The sequence below is a fragment of the Epinephelus fuscoguttatus genome, linkage group LG10 (assembly GCF_011397635.1).
Source record: "Epinephelus fuscoguttatus linkage group LG10, E.fuscoguttatus.final_Chr_v1".
NCBI lineage: Eukaryota > Metazoa > Chordata > Actinopteri > Perciformes > Serranidae > Epinephelus > Epinephelus fuscoguttatus.
In genome coordinates, this window is record NC_064761.1 from 8,695,932 (window position 1) to 8,722,784 (window position 26,853).

A 26,853-nucleotide genomic window follows, 5' to 3' on the forward strand; every position below is an offset into this window, starting at 1 on the left:
ACGTGAATGATTGAATCATAACAAGCTTGATATTTAGTGGAGAGGGCAGGGGCTGCACAAAGGGGATCATTGTTGCCTGCAGATGCCCGTCAGTGGTGCAGTCGCCCTTTGAAGACTCTCCAATCGCAGCACATAGCGCGACCAAGCGAGGGCGGGGCTTGGTCCCCCCCACTCCCCTCACCCCCCCACCACCATCTCTGCTTCCAACCCCGCTTTAGCACCGTGTCCCATTGACTAGACGGCGACAAACCAAGCAGCCTATTCCACCACATCTCTGAACTCAACACCTTCAGAGTGGACCGGTGATGACTTGGAACTCGGATATTCTGGACTTGAGTAACTAAGTGATGCGCACCTCCAGGAGGTCACCGTTTGGACAGGTATGAGACCTGTGGCGCTCATGGATGAGGGACCAGCAGATGTTTAGTGGATCCCAGTGTGGATGTAGCTCCATATTCCACTTGTTCACTACCAGCAGGCCTGGCCCAGTTCAGCTCCACATGGATGGATACCGCTGTAGGAGCTGTACTCATGGAATACAAAGCCCGTGCTGGTGAGCATGCCTTCCTGTCCGAGCCCACTCCTCACCGGGAGCCTCTCCGCAGCCCTCTCCTCCTGACACAGCTTCTCCACTCGGACATCCCCTGGTCACTTCAAGCCCACTCGCCATGAGGACGACTGCTCGGTGATTTGGTGCCTCTGCACGCCTGCACGGACCGGAGTGCCCCTATTTTTGGATCAGGCTTTTGTTGGCTACACACAGGATTTATCTGCGCTGTGGGCTTCCTTTGTGTCAAAGGGCTTAACGCACTGTGCGCGGACGGCAACAGAGCGGGGGCTTTGCTTCACCCGCTTTTGCGCCCAGCTGCTCTCTTTGTGGCCGGGCCGTGATGGCAGCCGGCCGGCCGGAGGCGCAGGACCACCCGCCTGAGAACGGCTTCACGCCCCTGGAGCACCCAGTGCCCCGGCTGCTACCGCACATTGACGGCTCGGTTCTGCCGTCTCTGGGGGGCTTTGGGAAACATCAGAAGCAGCTCGTGGTCCTGACCTGGATACCGGCATTGTTCATCGGCTTTAGCCAGTTTTCGGATTATTTCCTCCTGGCGCAGCCTAATGGCACGTGCGTGCAACCCCTCACGAACGAGAGTAACTGGACCGCGGCATCCCCGCCGGTCACCGTCACCGCCGGCGCGCCCGCGCTGCAACTCAAAGGCAACGGCACAGGGGAGGGATACGGCGACAGCAGCGGTATGCTGTGCGCCTGCAAGGAGTGGAGGCTGGAGCTGCAGACGGGACTTAGTCAGAATGTGGTTACCAAGGTAACGAGTGAGCACCAGATAGACCCACAATGTTATCTCTCTGACAGAGAAGACAGCTCTCTGCTCACCATCATCATCATCACCATCCTCATCACCTAGAGTCTTCATCATCACTGCCACTCTCAGTTTAGAGCCGAGCAGAGGCTGCTACATAAGTAGCCTTCCTACACAGTGTATTGACAAGTTACCCACTGACCTCAATATGAGAGGATGTGCGTTTGTGTGTGCGTGTGTGTTGAGCTCAGAGAAGACAACAGCAGCTGATGACTGTGCTGTAGCTTGGCTTCGCGATATGGTTGAAGTCAGTATCACCATAAGAAGACTATTTTCCACATTTATACATCAAACAATGGCAAATTAATACCAGATCAGGTATAAAATAACTAAAAAGGGTCTTCAGTTAAACGGCTGCATTCCACTGTTATGCATCACATCATACAACGCATTTAACTTGTGAAAGGCTGGACCACCAACTGGGCAACATGGGCAATTGTCCAAGAGACAGAGAAGGAGAGATGGACTGATACATCCCCGATACTGATTCCAGTATCTCCCCTCGATAAATTTGCAGATGCCAATACAGAGTGCTGCCTGCCTTAACTTATAGAATGTAACTAATAGTGGAAACATTGACATTACAAATGACATTGAAGAAGGGAGCTTTATTTAATGCAGTCCATATACCAATTTGCTTGACAAGGACAGATGTATCATTGCCCAGAACTCCAGGGACTTTGAAAGCTCCAGATTTATCTTGTGTTTGCTGGTTTAAGTTAATTTAACTGTGGATTAATTTGGGAAGATGTAACACTAAAGCACTGCCATAATAAAGGCCTCATGCATCTTATAAACTAATTTTGAAACCCTGTTTTGAAGCGGGTCCCTGTGTCAAAATCCAGTCTTAGTTCAGTTTTGCATTTAAATGTTTGTTGTATCCTCATACAGCAGTTGGTATGATATCTTACGAACTATTGCCCCGCAAAAGGCATTGTCAGGTTAAATACTTAACATATGGTTACACTGGTTAGGTTTAGGCAAATACGTGAGTAAAAATATGTACTCAATGTTAAGTTACGTAGGTTAGGGTTAAAAAAAGAAACATAGTAGTAAACATAGTAGTAAATTTCTGTTCTTAAACGAAAGTTACTTAATAAGAATTAGGAAAAGAAACCCGTAGGCCTACGACCGAATCACAGCCATGACGATATCACAGTACAACATCACTCCTTCTCGTGTGATATTGCTTAATTCTTAAAATAATGCAATCATGTTACATGTGAGTCAATCTGGAGCCAAAGGAAACTGTTCATGAGAGAGTGGAGGGAAAGGGCAGGTTAATTCTGCCATGCATTTGTGTAAAATACAAAACTTAATGACTGAGTTTTGCTTGGAATTTAATTTAGAGAACAAAAATGTGTGAAATGACAAAATTGTAAGGTCATATCACTACAGTACAATTCCAGTGAAGGTCGATACACAGCAACGTTGAGTTATCGCCCAGCTCTGGCATGTGTGCATGACTGATATCTGTTTTCTTAGATAACGCTGGTGCTAATAGCCCGTACATAATAAACCCTTACTGACTGAGTCCTCCACATCACCACCGGCCATTTCACCACCAAAACCATCAGTCATAACCAATAATCATCTCCTTCTTTGCTCCTCTGCACAGTCGGAGGCTCAGCAGGGAGCTTTGTAAATCATTGTTAAACACCAACACTATTTTCACACACAGCTGAATTGCTCTGCCGCGCTCTTGCAGATACTCAGATCAGGGTCGTGTACAAATACGGAGTGCACATCGTGCGTCCACATGTGTCCTTGGCTGAGTTTCAGATGCTGAGAGCTGCAGCGCTGTGTGCACTGACCCATGGGCTTTAGAGGAAAGAGTGGAAAGCTATCGATTTCTGTTATTATAGACACGCGCCCACATTCACACACATGCTACTTTTTTCCCTCTCACACACATACACACTTTATCTTTTTTCCTTTGAGATGCACATTTGAATATTTCAAAAGCATATATAGCATGTTTGCACACTCATCAACCTTCATGAATTATCAAAACATTGAGTCAGAGAGTTTGACAGACTTCTGAGAAGAGAAGTCCATGTTACTGTGTGTTTCTGTGCAGCTTTCAGATTAAAGCTGCTCAGCTGCTGATGTTTAATTCCCTTTTATCTTGTTGTGGGTGGTTTTCTCTGTAAAGTTGACTCTGACTCCTTCCCCTCTCTGTGTATTTGTCTCCTGTTTCAGTGGAACCTGGTGTGTGACTCAGCCTGGAAGGTGCACATTGCCAAGTTTTCTTTGCTGGTGGGCTCCATATTTGGCTACCTAGTGATGGGTGTCATGGCTGACTGGTAAGCTTCCTCTTTTATGTCTGTTTTGTGCCTCCATACAACTTCTGTCAGTTAAACTTAAGAGATCCATTCATCTGAACTTTTTTTTTTTTTATCACTTACATCCACTGGTGTCTAACCATGCAGATAATTTAAATTATATTTGTAAAGGTTTTGAGATATTTGTCTCTAAGATTTCTGCCTCTATCACAAAACAATGGCAGGGATCTCTAATCACATGAGGTCCCCAGGTACACTAGTCCTGTGTGAATGGGGCTTTAGAGTGTAGAACCATGCTAATGGGTCTGTGCTTTGGTACAGTGCTGCGTAAAGCTGATGCTAACATCACTATGTTAACATGCTCACAATAACAGTGCTAACAGGCTGTAGAATGTATAATGTTTACCATCTTAGTTTAGAGTGTTAGTATGTTAACATTTGCTAATTATTGTAATCAGTTTTTGCAGGTATTTGGTCATAAACCAAAGTAAAGGTTGGCTTGCTGATGGTGGTAGAGGAAATGTCAAGGGATCAAAACAGTCATAAGGAGTTTTCCTCTGGGGACCATGAGTATATATACCTCATTGCATGTTCGTCCATCAGATATTCATTGACATAATTCAGTCTGGACCAACAGACATCTTTAGAGCCATGTTACCAGTGTAGCTAAAACAGCTCTTTACAGAAACACTGGGCTTCATGAATGCATTTTCATATTCTTCTCCTAAATCTCTCTGACTTTTCCAATATCCCGATCTGTCTGGGTAATCCACGCTTACTGCCAACAGGAACAATTTCTTCAGTAGAAAGATATTCCAATAAAATCTGTCCAGGAGTTACCATGAGGTTGTTTTCAGACAGACATTTAATTATTTGAATTACTTTTCTAAAAGCTTTGAGTTCCACAAACAATATTTATCTATTAATTAAAACCAAATCTATCTGCAGGGCTATGTGGGAAAATATGTCTGTTTGTAATGGGGTGAACTGACCCTTAAAGACACGCTGTTTTCCGTTTAATTTGTTGTGGTCGCGTCTGCAGCCTGTGAGCCACCTGAGCTGCGCTGAGCTGAAAAAAAGTCCCTGCATTGTGTTTGGGATCAGTAACCATGGAAACAATGTAAAGAAATGTGCAGGCCAAAGAGGCCTCAGCTCTGACCTGACCCATTGACCCACTGACCCCCCTCAAACCCAGGAGTCCTCAGAGTCTGAAGCAAACAATGACTGCAAATGATCCCTTTCACACCAAAAGCTTCTTTTCTCACGTTGTGACAGTTTTTAAACACCTTGTTACGTCTTCTTCTTTCTCGCTTCTCTCTGTTTCTGAAGGTTTGGTCGACACCCGGTGTTGATTCTCTCGGTGCTTTTCATGCTGGTGTTTGGTCTGAGTGTTGCCTTCTCTGTAAACGTCACCATGTTCAGCACCTTGCGCTTCTTTGAGGGTTTCTGCTTGGCGGGCCTCGCTCTCTCCCTCTACGTGCTCAGTAAGTACATGCTGTCACCGCCTCGTGCCTGTCTGCTGCTTTATTCCTGCTTTCCCGCTCCTGTATTTCCTCATTCATGCTCTGTCATTTATTGTGTTTATTCAATCTCATCATGAGTGCCTGAGTCTACATTGCACTTGGCTTGTGGTGCTCAAGGTGCAAAAAAAAGAAAACTGAAAAACTCAACAGCAATGTCTTCTTCCAGAAATCATGCCCCAGTTACTGAAGATCACCCACAGACAACTGGCTGTCTGTGGTGTAATGTAGGCACTATTTTCTTTCAACTAAACAAAACTAGCCAACTGTATCACTGTGTAGAAGGAAGCATCTGCTGCTAGCTCACCTAGCACCACTGAGCTAGCTAAGGCTACAGCTCAGCCAAATAAGACACCATAAATGTTTTTATCTGGTACTGTTAAAAGCACAAGCCTCTTGTACATTCGTAGATGAATGCCTCCTTCTGCGTGGTGACATGGTCGGCAGGTGTAGTTTGGTAGAAAGAAAATAGTTCCTTTTGCCATGTAAAATTAGTTCCTTCATAAAAATGCTCACAACAAGGTCTGTGAGTTATCTTGAGTAACCAGGTCATGATTTCTGGAAAGAGACTTTGCTGTTGAGTTTTTTTAAATGTATTTTTGGTGCTTTGAACACCGCAAGCTGAGTGCCATCTAGTTTCATTATATTCAAGGGAAGGCAGACATCTCTATGGCTGATACCTCCAACACTCGGCAACTCACACTAAAACAATCTAGACTGATAAATAGCACTACAGGTAAGAGGAACAAAATATGTATTATGATGTTGGGGTGAACAGTCCCTTTAAAATTAATGGCTTGTATTCTTAAGGTGTGTAGGGCAAATTGGTGCAGAGACTTTGAAATATTATGCGAGAGAGCACAAAAGTGAGTCTGTTTTCCCCCTGCATCTACAATATTCCCTCTGCAGTATGTCCCCTCCTTGGCTCTGCATAATAGCCGATGGCTAAGGTGATCCTAATGACATCAAACAGGCTGATAGCATATTCATCTCTGGAGAATGCCTCCCCACTGCATTCCTCACTGTCCCCTCTTCCTGCTGCTGTCCCTGTCGTTCTCACCCTCTGCAGGCCTCCTCTCTTTCAGGCCAGCAGGAGATTAGTCATACATTATGCGTAAAGCGAGGGCAGACTCTGAGCTGAGGTGGTGGGGCGAGTTTTGTCCCTCTCAGCAGGGGTTCCTGATAAATCTCGGCTGAACTGATTCTAAAAACAAACAAACAAAATGGACGCCTCCGTGCCGTCTGCTGAGATACTCCCTAGATTTGAATTTAATCTGTGATGTATACAACACAAATGTTGTGTTTTGTGGCCCTTGAGGTCAAAGTCAAAGGAGCGGTAAATGTTCGAGTGGAATGGGATTTATAGCCAACTTATTTGATGAGTTTAAGAAGAAGACAACAAAGTATGGGGCTGAATGAGTTGAGGAAAATTTGTACTTCCGATTTGCTGACAAATTATGAGATATAAATCGCAATTATTTTCCATAAATATGAACTTCAGGCCTGTATTAATGCTTACTTAAGTGTAAATCCAGTGCACATTTCCTCCTCTCCCCCTCCATCCATCTCTACTATTTTCTCATTCATGTCCATAGACTGAATATTAAAACAAGTGGACAGGACCATGTTATGTCACCCATTGGTTTGTGGACTCCTATTTTGAAGCTTTGATTTTGGCATTTTGGCCGAAACCATCTTGTTTTTTTGCAGCCAAAAGTGACCATATTTAGACCATATTTTTACATAGCAAACACATAGTTATCAGCTAAAGCTAGTACTAGCTAGTTAGCTTGATTAGCAGAGTGCATTAATTGACGTTAAAAGTGGGGATTGGGATTGGTATGCTAATTTTTGCTAGCAAAAAACAGGCTTCAAACAAAATATACTTACTGGGGAAAAAAATGAACAGCCAACTCTTTCTGATGCATTCACACCAAACGTGACAAATTTTCATGTTGCGCTACTGGCGTGTATATGGCTGGAGATTTTTTGCAAATATTTGCTCTGAACAGCTGTGCTAATGGCTGTGCTGGCAAACTAATAGGAAACTTGGTTTGCAGTGCAGCACAACTGATAGCTAGACGTAAGCCCGGTAAACATGGAGGCTCCATGCCCTGAAGCAGCGTGAACCACGATGGGAACAGTCTTTATTGTCATACTGTCACGGCAGTGCATTACTGCTTCACACTTTCTGTTGTTTACTTTCCAAAATAAAAGACCAGTTTAAATCACTCAGAGTATCAGAACTTTCTGTGTAACATTATGGCTTTGCTCACTGATCTCCAAGCCCTACAAGTCCTTATTTGTTCTGTCTCTGTACAGTACTAGCTCCGGAGAGTGTGTTTTAGTACAACTGCACGCTGAAATAGAATGTAACACAAAACTATCATAAACTGAAAATACACTGTGAAAGGGTTAAAGTTTGAAGACAAATACATAGACAACACCCAAATGCCATGGCTTTACATTGCTACACAGGTTGCCATGGTAGTGACTTGTCAATTACAAAATAGCTACTTCCGAAAACATACCCTGCTATATTGTGTATTTCACTGTAAATGAGACCATACATGAACATCATGCTGTATGTATCTCAAGTAAGAAGTAGGGTCATTCTCTCGATGACCTCTATACAATCAAACTTGTTTTTGCAACCAGCTTTCTTTCTAAAGGCCCCCTGCTAGCCATTAGGAAGAAAGCAGGTTTGAGGCACTCGTGTATTGGCTTCACTTTTCAGACCCAGACGCTGTGTCGACTTCTTTTAAACAGTCTATGTTCATGTCACACACACACACACACACACACACACACATTTTCCTCTTTACTCTGCCCTTTCCTGTATTTTTTCACTCTGTTTGACAAACTGTAAGAAACTGTAATGGGAGGCATTTTTTTTATATGTCACTTGTTTGTATGCTCAGTGTTGACAAAGATGGGATAAGTAAGCGTGTGTGTGTGCGCGTGTGTGTGTACTGAGTGTCTGCTGTTTGTGAGAGAGAACAGATTGTATGAATGCACTTTGAAGTGCAACAAAAAACATGTTTGTGTGAGTCTGTGTGAGGTGTTTGTTGGCTGTGTGAGGTGCAGATGAATACAGTAGGAGGAACAGTCGTCTCTGCCACAGAGCAAGTTGCTTTGAAGTAAACTCACACGATGACAACAGATAATAGACACTGCTGTCCCATTAACAGTAAAAAGGCATGTAAAATAACAGCACACGCATTTGAAGCTTCCAATAAACACATCCTCAAAGGCTGAATACATACTGTAGTAACACATGAGCTGTGAAGAAATGCGACCCACTTTGCATTTTTTCATTATTCCAAACAAAAACAACTCGGATGCAGAAACTTCTCATCACTGTACCTTGTTTCTCTTTTTACTGTTTGCCAAGAGAGGGTCACTAGTTACCCTGCAGGACAGAAACAGTGCAGTTCATCAGTGATTTGGCAGTGACACATTGTTTTGTTGTGCTGGCTCTGTAGTCCAGTACATTCGATTTGAGATGATAAAATAACTATGAGGTTGAGGTGACTTTAGGCTTTAACTCAAAGGCCTTCACATCCATATTGGGTGAACACTGGACTCTTTTTTAACACAGGCCCACCATTTTATGACAATGTAGCAGGACAGTGATCCCAAACATACAAACAAGAAGTGGTAGAAGGTGTCATATCTTTTCTTAAGTGTAAGTAGCCATACCACTCTGTAAAAAAAAAACAAGTAGATTTTAGTCAAGTAAAAGTTAGGAAGAATGGACCTTTAACACTATAGTAGGTAACTTTTATGAAAATAATTTTGTGTCATATTGTTGGCTGAAACTGTCAGTTTATTTCCTGAAAGAAGTACATGAGACAGAGTCTGTGAAAAAAATCATGTCCCTCTTCTCCTCCTACTGCCTCTAATGGCGAATGCTTGAATCAGACTGTGGCACGGTCAGCAACAACCAAGCAGAGCCTCTAACCCAGCTGTCAATCATGTCAATGGTGGTCAATCTGTCAAACTAGGCAGTGCTGATCAAATATGTCAGGATTCCGTACCTTCATTGCCTATCTGTCTCCTCAAATGTTTTTAAAAACATATTTTAGTGTACTGTTTAGCTTTAAAATGAGAAATTTGGTCTGACTGGTGGGCAGTATTGGTAATCCTCTTTAACTGTATCTAACATGGCGGTCAGGTCACAAACTTTCTCATTTTACAGCTAAGCAGTACACTAAAATATGTTTCTGAAAACATTTGAGGTGAGAAATAGGCTATGCAGTAACAGAATATTCATTCATATTTGATCATCACAGGCTAGTTTGACAGTTTGACCAAAGTTCACAAGCAGTGACATAATCGACAGCTGCATTAGAGACCCTCGGCTCTGATTGGTTGCTTTTGTTAACATGCAGTGAGGCCATTAGAATTGCTACAAGGCAATAGAGTAGGCAGAGAAGTATGACTTTTTTTGGCAGATTATTTGTCTCATTTAATGCTGTGTGGATATAGTCACAGTTTCAGCAAGTAGTTACCAACTGTAGCTTTAAGGGGCCAAAAGTAATAGAACAAATGCGACACACATAAATAAAGTTGTCATATCTAGAGGGATATTCAGGTTTATCTCAACAAGGGCTTAATTTTTAACCATTATTTTTAATAAGACTGCACCCACCAAGCTCACAGCACCTGGTATCCCGAGGCGGATCCAAGTGCTAACCAGGGCCGACCCCATCATTAGCTTCTGAGATCAGGGCTTGCTTGTGGTTGTGTGGCTGTAGGACCTGAGAAGGCAGGAACATTGTGAAAAAGAAATCCGACAGGAAAAGAAACAAGCCAGCTGCTTAGCCAGTCTTATTTGGATAAGAAAACATCCATCACAAATCGTCCACCTAGTTCGTCTTGAGCTTTGCACTTCAGCTTCACATCTTGCTTTTTAAGGTTTTTTTGCCTTCCATCTCGTCTCCAGCAGGTGAAACACATAATCAGTTGGATTTAAGTCACGTGACTCACTCGTCCAGTCAAAAACATGCTACCATTTCTCCTTAAAAAATCCTTGGTTGCCTCGTCTGTACGTTAATTATCATTATCCTGCTGTGTGGTGCTAAAATTGGGGATGACTGAGTGTAAAAAGGGCCAGATGTTAACACCCATTATGGATGTAAAAACCCTCAAATTAAAGCTGAAAGGCAGCACTTTAACATCAGAGTCTGTAGACTGCTGAGTGCTAAAAAAGCTGCAGCAGGAAGCAGATCAGAAAGAAAGACACAAAAACATGCACGTAGCACACATATACTGTATTATGGATGATTGTACAGTAGGTATGCATGTGTATGTGCTGTGGTTGCACTGCTCCATCTAATCGTGCCTGTCTCCCCACAGAAATAGTCTTTCTGCCTGCATCTTCTTTCCCTCCTCTAACCCGCTGTCACTGTAAACGCAGTGCTGAATTTTCTATTTCTAATTCCAGCAGCTCTCCGGCCCTTTCCATTTTCACTCTATGCTTCCCTCGATTCTCCTCTGCCCCATTCATCCTCCTCTTCCCCCTCCCTCTCTCTCACTACCATTTCATTACTACAGCACTCTCACCCTCACTTTCTCATTTTCTCGAGGCTCATTTGAAATCTCTCATCGTTCGGTTATCTCTCTGCAGCACGCAGCGAATAATAAACTCCACTGGAGCTGCCAGCAGAAGCTTTAGTTTGCTCTGCTAATGTAAATGTGTTGATTTGTGTGTTGTGTGCATATTTGGTTGTTGCACCAATTCTGCACGGGTTTTATTAGTTTGTAATTTAGCACGTACCTCAGGACCATCCTCTGGGAGCTGTAAGGAAAGAGCTTCCATTTCCTCGTACCTCCTTCTTTGTTTTTCTGCCTATCATCCAAACTCATCTGGAAAATATTCTCAGATTAATACAAGTGCTGTTTGGACAAGAAAATATATGAAGACAAACCCTTAAGGATTACTCCACTGAAAATCTGTCTGTTGAGTTTTAAATACTCTGTTGGCTTTAAGTGCTGCTCCTTCACAGCAGACAGCAGATGAAGTCAGCTTGGATTTACTGCAATTAAAATGGATTCAAAAAGCATCAAACATCCACAAACACTTCCCAAAACGCTGCTGCAGCATAATCCACATCTCTGCCATTGATCCGAAAAATCAATATATTCCACACAATCATTGCTTCATCAAAACAATGGCTAACTATGCTACTTCATGAAAAGCTTCAGAGCTCTGAGGCAGCCAGATGTTGTCACACAGAAGCAGTGTATTTAGCTCACAGCTATAGATTTGAGACCAGGACTCAGTTAAACTAAAGATATAAGCATAAATATTTGACTATGACTGAACAGCTGGAAGTCTTGACATAGTGGGTGTTCAGACCAAAAACAGCCCCGGGTTAAAATAAATGCATGGAGCTGCGTTGGTAGAAGTGTTTGTTTTACAGACGATGGAATAAGATTTCCATATTAAGAATTCCAGATTAAGTATTAAATCCATGAGATTGAGGGCTTTTCAGACACCAAAACGTTGCAGCTGTTTCTAACATAATGAGGAAGGATTTTAGTGTTTATCAAGTTATTACGGCGGCTATTATTTTATCTTTCATTGCAATGATTGCCTGGTAAACAAGATAAATATAGCATTCCTGTTATGAAGTCATCACTGGCACATATTTGATTGGCAGCTGCAGAGCCTTGCTGGATGATTGCATTGCGAAGCAGTGAAAGGTGAGCTAGATTCAACATTTCTGCAGGACAACTGGCAATTTTTTCTCAAAGGCCTTGTTGGCAGATAGGCCTCCTTATTAAAATAAACTCAGTCTGAATGCGACCTTACTTAAGACTTGATTGCCAATACACTTTACTTGAGTTTTGACTTGGTAAAATCCTTAAACAATTAAAAAACAATAAAATAGCAGATAAGAAGTGGGCCAAGCCAAATGCTGTGTTGTATTTGTCGACCTGAAAAAGTTGTATGCATACTTGTCAGTAGACTTGGAATTACCCACAAGGAATTGAGACTTGTTCAGATGCATATTTGACTTGAACTCGTTGCAAAAGACAGACTTGAGAACAGCTCTGGGTCGGAACAAGTAGTGTAGAAAGTGCTGCAGAAGTCACTTGAAAACTTTCTGTATTGGTTTTGGTTTGTTTTTGTCCCACAAAATTGTGTCAACATTTGAATTCACAGTACATCCTGTGAATCCCAGCTGACTGGAGCTGCTGTATCAAGCTGCAAAAAAAGAAAAAAATCAGACATTTTCTACTGCCTACAGGGAGTCAGTATTTGGTACATTTCAGTGTTTTCAAGTTTACAGTGAGTGAGGTTTGCATGGACCCAAAGGAATTAGGTTGCAGTTGCTTTTACACCAGTGAGGCAAGGTTAATATCTGTGTGTCCTCCTCTGTGTCTCTGCTCCTCAGAGACTTGTAGGTTCAGACAGAGACATTATGTGTGTGTGTGTGTGTGTGTGTGTGTTAAGCTGGGGGGATGACTGTTGTCGACTCAGCTGGGGGAGAAGTGCTGTCCTGTCATGCAGTGCCCTTGTCAAACCTCCTGTTTGCCATCACTGCCTCTCTATGAGGTCATCCACCAGGCAGCAGCAGAAGATTATATTCATTATTGATTCCTTATGTTCAGTCCGTAAAATGCTGGGAAATAGTGAAAAGTGCTCATCACAAGATTCCAGAGCTGAAGGTGACTTCTTCACATTGCTTGTTTTGTTCAACAATCGGTCCAGATCTCAAAAGGTATTTTTCAGTGATATCAAAATGAAAAAAAGCAGCCATGTCTTACATTTGAGAGGCTGGGACCAGCTAATGTTCAGAATTTACAGAATTGCAGACTTACTCTAGAGATGGCAATGTCCGTCAAAGGTCAGTGAGTCAGTCTACCACAGAAATATCTCAACAACTAAAGGATGAATTGAAAGTGAAATTAAAAACTGACTGCAGTGTCCCCATCAGGATGAATTGTAATAATTTTGGTGAACATCTGACTTGCACAACCAGCAGGGTTTTCCATTGGCAGCGTGCGCAGCAAGTCAAACCACGCAGTGTTGATTTCTGTTTCCATTTGCAGTTTAAATGTGCTGAGGTCTCGTTTATACGACAACGATTTAAACTGAAAATGGTAAACTTTAGTTGCGTTTTGGCCGATCGTTTACACGACAGCGGTGTTTTGGGTGCCTGAAAAGGCAATGTTTTGAAAACGGGCTCCAGAGTGCAATTTTTTGGAAACGGCAGCCTTTCCTTTGTCATGTAAACTTGCAATATGCGGTTCCTCTGAAAATGGAGACTTTTCGCAGATGCGCATTACGGTTCCAGTCACTAGGCACGCGCAAGAAAGTCAACCATCACAACAACAATGCCGAGCTCTGTTTGTGCTGCTCACCCTGTTAATTTGAAGTGAAGTGTAGATCTGTTACTGTAGCAACTCCACGTCGTCATCCATCCAGACAAAGTTATCTGTGCATGCTTTCGCCATTGTGTCTTCTTTGTTTTGGTTTGTAATCACCGCGTTGTAGAGGAAGGCGCTTCAGCGCAGACGCATGGCGTCATGCCATGGTGTTGTTTTGCAAATTTACACTGCCACCCATTGGCCTGGTGTGCATACTACAGCGTTTCCAGTAGATTTTGCGGCTCTGTGTGAACGGGGATCGTTTCAATAACGCCATCATATAAACGCATAAGTTTTTTAAAATGCAAAGGACAGACTTTTCTGTTTGTAGAGAAACCGTTGTTGTCTAAACAGGGCCTGAGTCACGATTATCTCTGGAGTTTGGCCAAAGTGCACCCGACCATCTCCAAGTGGGTTGCTGTGAAGTCAGATGGGCTCATCATCATTCATGCAACTGGCACCAGATGTCCATATTCGTAGGACGTTGGACTCTTACATTAGACAGATGTAAAATTTTGGTTGGAATGAAACTGGGTTGACAATATTTAAAATGTCCAAAGACGTTAGAATTTCACCTTGTGTGGATGTTAAAGGAGCTATATGTAAGAAATCTAAAGCAAATAGTCGTAAAATCATCCTAATATGTCACAGAGACTAAGGAATAATGTTCATATAACATACTGATCTCACTGACAACAATAGTACAGCCAGAATATTCACTTTTTTTTTTTTAAATTACAGTCCACAAATCACGTTTATGTTTTGAATTTGTGTTTTGGCCTGTTGTGCCACTCACTGCCGTCTACCAGTCACACAGTCAGTAGAGTCTCAGCATCAGTTACAGTTACGACTGAGCTACAGCAGCACAGCAAGCAGCATTAGCAGTGTCCCAGTACATAGCATTAGCAGCTGGCTCCTCCTCAGCTGTATCTCGGCAGCAGCGTTAGCAGCAAAGAAGCCAGACTTGCTTAAATGGTCTGCTGGAAAACCAAAGATCAAGGACGCGGCGACACAGCCCTGCTACGGCAGCTGCCCATGGGCAAACAAATCAGTCTCCAGCGTGCCGCTGTCCAACAACCTCGAATCTGTAGGGGAGGGGGGCGGACACGACTTGCGGCAGTATTTTGAATTTGAGTGCAGTAACCGTTTTGGCCACATTCTTACATACAGCGCCTTTAACATTATGACGTTTTGCAGACGTTATGTTTTGTTCTCCATGCCCTACAACTAAATATCATTTGTCAGTTGTCTTCTACATTAAGATGACGTTGGCATGAGATGATAGGAGGCATTGGATTTTGGTTACTTACAACAAAATATCAATGTCATCTGTTGTCAGTAACCTACATCAAATTGACGATGGCTTTAGATGTTGTCCTGACATTTAATTTTGGTAATCTGAAGTCACAACCTAAATTAAACCAAATATCAAAGTCTAATGGTGTTGGTGGCCAGCTGGCCAGCGTCAATATTCATTGACACTTTAGGAACATGTTTAAAGAGCCTCCGCTGCTAGCCAGACATAGCAGATACTTCATCTGTTTCAACTGTGTCTCAAAAAAAGGATAAGAAAAAAGAGAATGCAAGTTCACAAGCTCTGCTTGCTGTTTGGAGCGAGAAGACAGGGGATGGGCATCTGGCATACACTTGCGCAGTACTGAGAGAAAGTTTAGGAACTCCAGCAACAGTACAAAAAGTTGTTGACTGTAATAACACAAATGGGGTTAAAGACACACCTTCAAGCTGTTAGCCTTGTTGTATGGAGATGCAAATCCCTGCTGCACTGAGCTGACATGCTGAGTCAAACCGAGTCAAGCCAGTACTTGTATGGAAAAGGGCTAAAAGGTTTTTTTCTATTAGATCAGACCAAACAATTTCTTGATAAATCTTACAAAAAATCCAAATTGTTCACAAATGCAGTTTCCTAGAGCCCAATGTGACATCTTTAAATGCCTTGTTTTTTCCGACCAACAATCCAAACTTACTTACTTACTTACTTGAAAAATGACAGTTAATCAATTAAAAAATAGTTGCCAATTCATTTTCAATCAATAAATGAATCATCAAATTAATATATGTTGTCTAATCATTTTCAGTTTGTCCCTCCGTTGAAGTCTAAATCTGAAGCACATATCACCACCGGCACAGTACCCTGTGCAGTACATCCATTTCACACACAAGAACAGGCCATGGTTCTCGCGCTGAACCCATGCTGTTAGAAAGCCAATTGTCTCTGCACCCCAGGCAAGGTTAGCTGGGGAGCAGCAGACAACACAAAGTGTGTGTTGGTGCTGTCAGCCATTTGTCATCAAAGATTAGTTTGGCCATTAGATCAGCTGCTTTTTGATGCCGTGTCTTTGTCTTCAGCCTCCCTTTCTTCCATTATGCTTTTTGTTTCCCACTCCCCTCTGCAACTGTTCAGATGTAGGGACAGTGGAAAAGCTGCTTGGTGAAAGGAGGAGGAAGGGGGGGGGGGGTAGAGGTGGGGGGATGGTGGCTTTACAAAGGGTGAGGGAGCCACTTCAGCCCTGATGAGTGAGAGGGAAGAGTGGGCAGAAGGGGGGGGGGGGCGGGGGGGGGGCAGGGGGTGTGAGGGAGGATCAGGCCACGGGGGGGGGGGCAGCGAGATAATCAGCACAAGGAGAACCATTCTCCCACTCAGCTGGAACAAAAGGTCCTTGCCAGCGAATTTGTGTATGTGTGTGTGTGTGTTTGTGTGTGTGTTGATATCCCAGTAGAGTCAGCGGGATCCGAAACCTCCCCAGCGAGTTGGGGAGTGGTTTTTGTTTTGTGAAATAGGTTGGATGCATTGCCTTTGCCAAGGTACAGTTTATTTCATTAGTTTTTGTGTGTGTGTGTATCTGATCCGATTCATGCCTATTGACTGCTGTGGACAGCGGTACCACAGAGACACAGTGCTGTGTTGTTTGTTAGAACAGACAGCAGCGGTGGAAAGTCACTAGATGTAGTACATGTAAACAAGAAATCAGACACTGTTTTATTGCCAAGTCTTGTGCGCAAACAAGGAATTTTTCTTCGAGTTTTCATGCATTAACAGTGAACACACCACAAGAGAAATAATATATATCAGAGCCATTTACATTACAAAATATGTAACATAAGGAAAACATAAAAATATCTGTTTTAAAAGTGGAAGAGCTGTACAGGTTTGTGCAGGAATGTACAAACTATTGACCGGGGGACATGCAAAAGTTCACAGCATGAAGTATAATGTACAAGAATATGTTCCTTTACTGTACAAGTACAGTATAACATTAATCATTATTGGATAATATATGTTACATCATACATCAAACTACACAACTGTACAATATCAACTACATAAGATATTGCTCTTTAAAGCTGCATGCATTGTTTTTTAGCCGATTGGGGGCAGCAGAACAAGTTGTTAGCCAAATAGCTTTTCTCCTTTTAGCTCTGTTTTTGGTCTCCACCAACTCCTGAGAAAAATATCTAGCTCTTTAGCTGCTAAATTCTCCACCATGTTCAGTCCATGGATGAATAAAGATAACTAGACATAGTGTTGGAGGTGGGGCCGTGTTCATTCCTATGAAAGTTGCTCAGTGGCACATGGAGCCAAAAATGTTCCTTCTTCCTTGGTATAAAATTACCTGGATCTTCTGCATCATTGGTCCCAAAGAGCTAGCCCTACTTAGCCCTCTGTTAACTTGAATGGAGCTAAAATGATTTAATCGTGCAGCTCTTCTAGACCTTTGAAATAGAACCGATTGGATCAAATTCCTAGAGTTAAGCAAGTCGTTTTGTGGGGTTGTGACACAAATGTATCCACTGATTTACAGACATCTCTTTCACAATGTTAGTCCATGGGAAAAAATATTGTGGGCCCAATAGCATTATGTGATGGAGTTTGTCCACTATGTCAAATGGGCTTCAAAGCCCGGTGCTGTTCCTGTAGTCTTGTTTCAGCAGCTAGTTTCTAACTTTCTCAGCCAGCTGTTTGGTGCTTGGTAAGTTGTGTACAGTATGAGAACTTGTGTTCGCTGGGATAGCAAAGGCTTGTCTTGCCCAACTCTTCCTCTGATTGGCTAGTTCTCATTGCCTTTGTGGGGTTGATTGGTTAGGTTTAGGCAAGAGGAGAGAGATTGGTTAAGGTCAGGGTAAGCCAGTCAGAGGCAAAGTACAGCAGAGTAGCACAGATCATGCCTGCACTATCCTAGGAAACGCAAATTTGCTTACTGTCCAGTAGGTTGGCAGTTTGTCACTTGGAAAAGAGCTTAGGGGAACTTTCTGGTGATAACTTTCAGTGGGTTTAACAGTGACCCTTTCCTTTAAGACAGTCTTGTGATCCATTGTTTATACAAATATATAGATTAGTGAAGCTTTAAAATGAGAATTCTTGTTTATTACAACTGGGAATTTGAACAGAAAGCAAAGCCAAACTGAAATTAGTACTCAAACATTCGTCCCACTAAACAGACCAACTTCCTGAGACAACTATGACCAACCATGGGTTGTACACCCAGTTGTCTTGTGCAATGAGGGTGTATTATCAACATTTCAGATGTACTGACATTTAGTTTTTTCTCAATAAAGTGGTTTAGGTAACCTTGCTACATCAGTGGATCACAACCAGAATTCTCCTTTAAGTAAGAATTTAAGCATGAGCCTTGGGGTGCTTTTATATTGTGATATTAAAACTTTTTACTCTAATGGCTGACAGACGGTCAGGCTCTGTCTTTTTCCTTTAATGCACAAAGACAAGGTGAACAGAGAGACGCCACATTAAGGATTATGGGTCACTGTAATTTCCTTCATCTATTTTGCCTCCTGCAAGGAGGGTTTTTAGATATTAACTCTAAAACTATTTGTCTGGGGCTGAAGGGAACAGAGATGAAGGGATTTCCAGTAATACCTTCATTTTTTTCTCTCTTAGCCTTGTGTTCTTACTCAGTCATTTTCCTGTCTTTCTCTTATCTGAAAATCCTTGTCATCATTCTTTGTATTTCTTTCCTTCCCTCTCTCCAAGTGTTTTTCTGTGTTCCTCTGTCTCTCTCTGGCTAGTGTTTATTATCATTCCTCCGGTGATTCTACTCATGAATGGAGGGACTTTTCATGTCCTTTGGGGGGTGAGGGTAATTTGTATTCTGCCCCTCACTTCCTACTTTCTCCTCTCCCTCCTGTTCCCTCTCCTCCCCCTCTTTTTCTTCTTTTCCCCAAGAAATGATGGTACATGAAGCCAGGTTAGCAAGTCTCTCCCCACTCTCCCTCCCTCTCACATTGGTCACCTTCAAAAAGACCTTGCCATATGGGCCAGGCCATCTGGACTGTACCATGTTACAGGCAGTAGGGGAGGGGATGGGAGCCCAGTCAGGGGGAAATTAAGGGACGGTTACAGTGAAACGCTCTCTGAGCCCACTACAAAGCCCTGACGTGTAGCCCATCCTAAGTTTATAAAGAGGTCTTGTGTTAAACAAGTGTGTCCTCATGGGAGGGATCAGTAATAGGAGTCCTCAATAATTCAGAGAGGAAATTCAATACAGTGGACCCACCATTAAACAACATACACATCACACTCTTCCAGGCCATTAAGACTACTGCTTAGTTTATGATGGTAATCACATCTACAGACACACGTACAGCTTATGCATAATTTACGTGTCTCCACCGGTGCACCAACACTAAAAGAATGTATATTTTATGTGAACCTAAATCGTCCTCTTTCTCTCCTCTCTCTATCTCTTCATTTTAGGGATTGAGCTTTGTTTGCCAGCCTGGCGCTTCTCCATGACCATGGTGGCCAGTTTTCTGATGGTGGGCGGGCAGCTACTGATGCCAGGGGTAGCCGCTCTGTGCCGCCATTGGCCAGACCGGGATGACTGGCAGGTCCTGCAGATCGTCATAATCAGTCCTTTCGTTCTGATGCTGCCCTACGTCTGGTGAGTCCCACCCTCTAAGGAAATCCACAGTGGGGGGCGGAGGGGGAAGGATTGGGCTGATTCTTCTTGCGCTGAGCCAGGCGATGGCTTGTACAGTACACACTGCACAGTACTGAGCAGCCTCTGCTTCAGCTTACAAACAATACTCTTCTTTCTTCTATTGTTTTTCCTTCTTCTCCCATTGCTGTCTGTTTCTTCTTCTTGCTTTTGCAAATCTGCTCTCATCCTTCTTTGTCTGTTCTCTCCATCTCCTTCCTTTCTTTCTCTCACTCATCAGGCTTTTTCCCGAGTCGTTGCGCTGGTTGCTGGCCACCCAGCACTACAGGCGGTCCAAAGCCATGATGCTGCGTATTGCCAGGAAGAACCAGGTTAACATGACAACTGAGCCAAGTGGAGTTCTTTCAGGTGAAGGACAGTAAACAAGAGGAATGATCCAAAAAAATTATACTTTCTTTTACCCAATTCACTTCATTATTCAATATATTCTAAGTTGTCATCTATGTTATGTTGCAGCTGCTTCTTGGCGTGTGATGAAACGAACATGCAATGAACACAGAGACAATGACACACATACACAGACTCACAGATCTCCTTTTCATATGTGCAAACATTTCCCAACTGTTTCTATGATGAAATGCTATTGCAATCACATACATGCACCTTTAGATCTTCAGTGATTTCTCACTGGAAGATCAATTGAGTCAGGCTTCTGTCTGAGGCTGCCACTAATTATTATGTACATCAGAGTCTAATCAGTTTTGAGACTCATCATTTCATTATAAATGTCAGAAAATAGTAAACTCAGCCCATCGCAATTTCTTACAGCCCAGTGTCACATCTTCAAAAAGCTTATTTTGTCCAATCAACAGAGAAAACAAAGATTTCAATATATTTGAGAGGCTGGAACTAGAGAATTTTGGGCATGTTTCCTTGATAAATGACTTGATTAATCAAAAAAGTCAATAATTAATTGTCTTGCAACCGTGTAGTCTTTAAAGAGGTGACCTTAGCTCTCTTCCAGCTCTGCTTCTGACATGTCCTCCTCCCCTGCCTTGGTGATAGATTCAATGATTCTGCCTGTCCTTGTTACGAAGCAGACAGTTAGAATGATAAGAGTGGGCAAAGGGATGTGCTATATCAATCTTACAGCCCCACGGCACATTAGCTTCTCTGTGCTAAAGGTCCCTTAGCGGCTGGCCTCTCATTACCTCCTGTAAGGAAAGATCTCAAGGTGTGCGTTTCATGTTTCCTAACAGAGCTGGAGCAGGAGCTGCACAAGAAACCCCAGAGGACCTGCATTGTCAAGATGATGAGCACCAGGAACCTGTGGAAAAACATTGTGGTGCTGTGTGTCAACTCGTAAGTGTGCTGTGGCTGTGGCTGATATAGTTCCTTTCTACTCAAAGCCAACATCCATTGTGTTGAGAGAACATGAATTACACATGAGCTCATCCCCCAGAGAGAAATGAAGACATGTATATGAGCGTAAACCTGACTCGCCCCGTGGCAGAGGCATGTCTCAGGTACCGCCTCCCTGTCCACTTTCTTATTGTGTCTTTCTGTGTTGTTTGTGCAGGCTGACAGGTTATGGGATTCACCATTGCTTCGCCCGCAGTATGATGGACCCAGAGGCCCAGCCCACCGCTATGTGCCACGCAGACTATTACACTATGGCTGGCATCGCTGTGGCAACCTGCCTGGCGCTTTGCCCCGCTGTGGGCTTGATGGGTCGGCGTGGAGGGCTGCTCACCTTTATGATCATAACAGCCCTGGCATCTCTACTACAGCTGGGCTTACTCAACTGTGAGTAATCACAAAGTCCTGTGACACTTAGTTACTAGTTACTCAAAATCAACTATTGCATCCAATTTTAAGTGAGTTTAGCATTTTAAACAGCTGAAACTTTTGAATGCAAAGCTTGATAGGTGCATCAGTAGAAACTGTTGACAGCATTTTTTTTATCAGCTGTAGCTAGCTAGCTAAATTACGTTAATTATATGAGCTGTTGGAAAATAGTTGTTCTCACTCCCATTGCGTCAAATACGGCAGCCTGGTCAGTGGCCCTACCTTTCAAACTGTGACGCTTTAGGTACCCCTCTAGCATCAGTTTTGGACCTGTCAGTCTCCACGTATTACATGCTAAAGCAGTGGTTCCCAACTGGTCCAGCTATGGGGTCCAGATTTCTCCTTACTCATCAGTTCAAGATCCAAAAAGTTAAATATCTTAGGCATTATACTTGCATTTCACCGTGTCATCGAGCTAGTTTGCTGTCTCTGTCAAGTAGCTGTCTGTTACTCACTCACTCTACACGGGGAAACAGCACTTCAAAATAAAAGCTCTGTGCCAGAAATTCACTGTACGGAGAAATAAAGTGTTTTTTTACAAACTTTACACATCTGTGAGTTACTTGCAGTCCATTCAGAATGGACTTGCGACTCATTTTGGACTGGGATCCATCAGTTGGGATCCACTGTGCTAAAGCATCCTTTTTAAAATAAACCTCTGTGTTTACAGGAAATATTTACATGACATACGATACGCATGTATGTCCTTTGCATTGGCTTTTGGCTTCACAGTAGACATGAGTGGCGGTCTCCTGGGTGAAAGTCCTGTGTTTGTTTGACCCATCCACCATCCCTCCCTTGTGCCCTGTGGGGACTTTCTAGCTCTAGATGGGTTTACATTGGCGTTGGCTGAAAGCCCGGTGCATCTCATACAGAAAAGGTGCCTTGTGCTTCAGTATCACACGCTGAGGGCCACTGTTCAAGCTGCTGTATTTGAAAACCCGTTCTCAAAAAACACACTGTTGCTCCATCCCCTACACCTTTGCTTATTTGTTTCGGAAAGGCAAGGAAAAAACTCCAGTGCACTGTGCACTTAAATAGCAATTTGAGAATGATCTGAAGCTTTGACAGACCTGTTGTTTATCTATGATTGGACAACTGCTGCTCAGGGAAAGGTTTAGCAAAAGGTCAAGTCAGAAAAATCAGTAAAAAATGTCATGAAAGTTACTGCAAAACACAAAGTTAAAAAATAAACAGTAAAGTTAAGTACTCGTGCACTTTGCTTCCCTGTGTCATTAAAACAGTACTGCCTGCAATTCATCTCTCAGTCTTATAGGAGTCTCTCCTCATTCTCCCTTTTCTGACCTACATATGCAGAGAAGTAGTCATTATTTCAGGCTCCAGTGGTTAACTGTTCAGAGTTCTCCTCAAGGCTTTTTTTTTACTCTGCTTTTTATGAGTCAGCACTGTGGTACCCTTTGTGCTTACTAATGACATCCTCTCCTCTATTCTCCAATGCTCACTAATGGAATCCAGTGATTGGGAAGTACAGCCTTCGCCATGACACAGGTACAACTACAGTTTATGGATTTGTGATATATTGTAGTCTAATTTTAATGTCCCTGTGCAATAACCAAAGTACATAAAAATATAATCGCTCTCATTTGTGCTTGTCTCTTTGTTAAATGTTTGTGTTTCATGCCGGATGTTTTTGGGGTGCTTATGTTTTCTTGTCCTCTTCTGGACAGTTCTTCGGGACACTCTGAACAGAAAATTCTCGGTGGCCTTCTCCATCATCGGCATGTTCTCTTCTCATGCAGTCAGCATACTCAGCATATTCTTTTGTGCTGAAATCACTCCTACTGTCATCAGGTGAGTCTGGATGGTCATAAACAGAAAATACAACACTTAGGGGAGCCTTATGCTGTAGGCCAGCTCCAGGCTGTGTCTGAAATAAATTCTTATATGCTACCTACAAGAAACTATCAACTATGCGTCATTTTTTTGATTGTCCTAAATCTTGGTGTAAAATTTGTGCACCACAGTGGCCACAACTTAATGCAAAAGTGATGAATCGTAATAATAGAAGGAATAGCGAGTGATTCACACATAGGCCAAATTTGTGTATTAATGCCGTACTGCATACTAATTTTAACTAAGTTTGAGTTATAGTGTGTTGTGTTACATGTTAAGTTTCTCCCGTGGTCATAAAAATGTGTGCATCATCCTTTATATGTCGATTGGTGTATCCCTGTAAAAACTAACTAAAAACTAAAGTCACAGCTTAACTGATGTCTGTCAGGACACATGAAAAGTTGTGTTCCTGTATTAAATGGTTAGGTACATTGATGTACAGTATACTTTGACAAGTACTACATAGAACAGTGGTTCCCAACTGGTGGGTCACGGTCTACAAGCGGGTCGCAAGTTCATTCTGAATGGACAGCAAGGGCCTCACAAACATGTCTAGTTTGTAAAAACCACTCTGGCACAGAGTTTTTAATTTTAAATGCCATTTCCTGCTATAGAGTGAATGAATAATGGACAGCTATGACGCTGAATGTATAAACTGTATGGACCTTGAACTAATGACTAAGAAGAAATCTGGACCCCGTGGCTGGACCAGTTGGGAACCACTGATAAAGACTATACTGTACATTATTACAATGTATAGCATATTTGGATTCAGCTGTAGTTCTCATGTTGCTTGGCTCCATCTTGTGGAGCAGTATTGACGCACAGCTGAGTATGAACTTCATGCCTCCAAAAGATTCAGTATGCTTCAAACAAACTAGTTCCTATGTGGTGTCATGCAAAGGTGTCTTAAAGACACAAGACTTTGTACCAGTGTGGTTTCACTTGAAGGTGGGCCCGGAAGTGTGCTACAGTAAAGAGGGAAGAGACAGGATGTACGGAGTAAACGTGCACATTTTCAGTCAATCTCCCCTGCGTTATAGAGTGGTGCAGGAGTGAGTCCTAAAACCCAGAAATGAGTCAGCATTTTATCACTCCCAGTTCCCAGTTTAACCAGTCAATGGGTTATTTAAATGGGGTTTGGGTTAGATGCCTGAAATAGGATCTGTGGTTAACAAAAGCTTCATGTTTTGTCCTACAACATAAAATACCCAACTTGTGAATTCTGAAGCCCTTAGGTGTCTTAAAATAGACAGTTGCTAACATGTTGTTTAATGAGATTACAGGGTGTAATCAGTCTGAACACGACTTTATAGCCTTGTTGTGATGGCGACGTTAAGTCATGCGTACATGGTGTAGTTTGTTTATAGCCTAATGTTAGCTTTTTATTTCTGGTGAAAAGTGGTGTTCATTTGTGAAGATTATCTTGTGGAACAAAACCTGTGAGTATCGTGAACTTTTGTTTTCTGCAATAAACCAAAATCCAATTGAAAAATCCCATACGCTTTCTGATGAGGGGACCATGGTCAAAGAAATCAAAGAGAGAAAAGTTCAGACCTGGCCAATCCCTGCATGAAATGAACATAATTGCAGTAAAGTTTCTAAAATTACTGGTCACGGCCCCTCTTATCTGAAGTCAAACAGGTGTGGAGGGAGTGAGGTTTCAGACTGTTTGCTGATTCAATAAGCATATCACTTAAAGATTGCTGATGCCTTTAGAGCTCCTATCATTTTTAGTCACGTCAGGCTAGCTTGTTCACAGATCTGCTTCACTTCCTCTTCCTCTGTGCAGGGGTGGAGGGTTAGGTTTGGTCCTGGCCAGTGCAGGCTTCGGCATGCTCACCGCACCCATCATGGAGCTCCACAACCAGAAGGGCTACTTCCTGCATCACGTGATCTTCGCCTGCTGCACCCTCCTGTGCATCATCTGCCTGCTGCTTCTGCCCGAGCCGCGGGGCCAACCCCTGCCAGAGAGCCTGGCTGACGGAGAGACCTTCACCCGTCAGACGCTGCTCCACCCAGGAGAGCAGCACCTCCTTCTCGCCAAGACTGATGGGGACTACTCCCGTGTCCACGACACGCCATTACACCTCACAGCCACTGGGGGAGCTACGGTGGCAGCAGCAACCGCTCTGGCAGCGGTGCCTGCCTCATACGCCCTGGCCACTGGTGGGGAGGTGATTGGAAATCGTGCCATAGCCAATGGGGTGTAAGCATCACAGCAATAGTCTACTACCGTGCTAATTATTGTTCAAGCATTAACATGAACCGAATGGTTGTTGAACTTGTGGAAAAAGACTTTTAAGGGAAAAGAGAATCTTTCGGATGAACCAGATGAACTCTTAAATGATGAGGTTTGAAATGGTGACGATAATAAATTTGTGTAGTTTGTAGTGACTATGATTCATTCAGGAGTTGCCAAAAATATTTTACTGGACTAAGTTGATCTGAAGTCAGTGTGTGTGTTAAATAATATGAAAGTCTTCAGTGGTATTGGTGGTTTTCTTGCACTGCTGTCCGCTCTGTCGAGAATGATTTACAGGTGAAAGAAGCAGACGCAGGCAAGTGAGGAGGCAAAGTAGAGCAGACTAGCTTTCAATAAGGTGTGCTCTGTGAGGGTTCGGTTTGTAGTTTTGACTCGTTGAGAGAGGATTTCACTGCATCTCATAATTCTTTACAAGTTATTTTGCACTAAATGTCACAATCAAGTGTTTGTGATTTTCAGCCAACATGTTTGAGATCCAGGGATTGGCTAAACCACTACCACTCTTTTTTGCATGAAAGGGCACAAACAGTTTTACATGTTTCTGCTTCTTATTTGTGGTCCCTCTACTAGAAGTCCAATGTGGCACTTTATCCTCAGAGATGAGGTCAGTGTAGACACTGAGTTTTTAAAGAAAGCATTACTGCTGTTGGTGTGGGTGTATGATGGTTGTCTGATGTGGCAAACAGCCGGAGACCTTGGCAGACAGTACGTGTAGCCTGTAGAGACTGCGAGTAATGCTGAACAAATCTGAGAGTTGAACAGACATTAGAGTGACCGGTCAGTGTACTGGTGTATGTCTTATGACGCATCTCAGTATTTAAATGGCTTTATCATGATGGCTCTGTTCTTTTTCACAAAACAGAGAATGTAATTCAAGAAAACCAGTATTTATTTTGTCATGCTGCCAAGGGCAATTTTGTTGCTTGAAATACCTCCTTAATTAGCAAATATTTCCACTCCAACTCTCACTCCTTGTTCTCTGTACTGTGGTAATGTTGTAATCCTGCTCCTAGGATGTGTAACTCTAGCCAGAAAGCACAATGTTTTACAGTTTTTTGAAATAAACGTTTGTGACGATTAGAATAGAGCAGCGTAGTCTGCGTAGACCTGGCCTAGTTGTGATCAGTGTACATTTATACACTTTACTACGTAAGTATCCCTTAGGACTGCATAAAAATGTAAGGTATGTATACATGTACCATTCATTCATTCATTCATTCATAATGTATGGACCATTGACTTTTTATAGGATATAAGCACAGAATAGATAAATCATCCTATATACCATTCTCCATCCAAATATACCTGAATCCACAGACTGTCCATTTTTTAAATCATGTTTAGTACACAGCACGTGTTTTGAACACCCTGTATGGTTTACTAGTTTGTATGTTTTCGACAGTTAAACAC

At 42.8% G+C, this 26,853-nt stretch overlaps 1 protein-coding gene across 1 annotated transcript; it reads left to right on the forward strand.

Moving 5' to 3' along the window:
• LOC125895730 (solute carrier family 22 member 23) lies at nt 1-26,754 on the forward strand. Its single transcript, XM_049587803.1, has 10 exons — nt 1-1,319; nt 3,576-3,679; nt 4,988-5,142; nt 19,292-19,478; nt 19,756-19,883; nt 20,735-20,837; nt 21,055-21,281; nt 22,800-22,832; nt 23,012-23,135; nt 24,970-26,754. Exons 1-10 carry the CDS (start codon nt 891-893, stop codon nt 25,388-25,390), a joined length of 1,911 nt encoding a protein of 636 aa, XP_049443760.1. The 5' UTR covers nt 1-890; the 3' UTR covers nt 25,391-26,754.
• The last annotated feature ends 99 nt before the right edge of the window (nt 26,755-26,853 follow it).

Bases quoted from the DNA above. Each gene is read 5' to 3' on its own strand.
- LOC125895730 (XM_049587803.1), top strand. From the start codon at position 891: ATGGCAGCCGGCCGGCCGGAGGCGCAGGACCACCCGCCTGAGAACGGC. The intron at 5,143-19,291 runs GTAAGTACATGC...TCTTCATTTTAG, and splicing joins TCTCTCCCTCTACGTGCTCA to GGATTGAGCTTTGTTTGCCA. The intron at 19,884-20,734 runs GTGAAGGACAGT...GTTTCCTAACAG, and splicing joins GCCAAGTGGAGTTCTTTCAG to AGCTGGAGCAGGAGCTGCAC.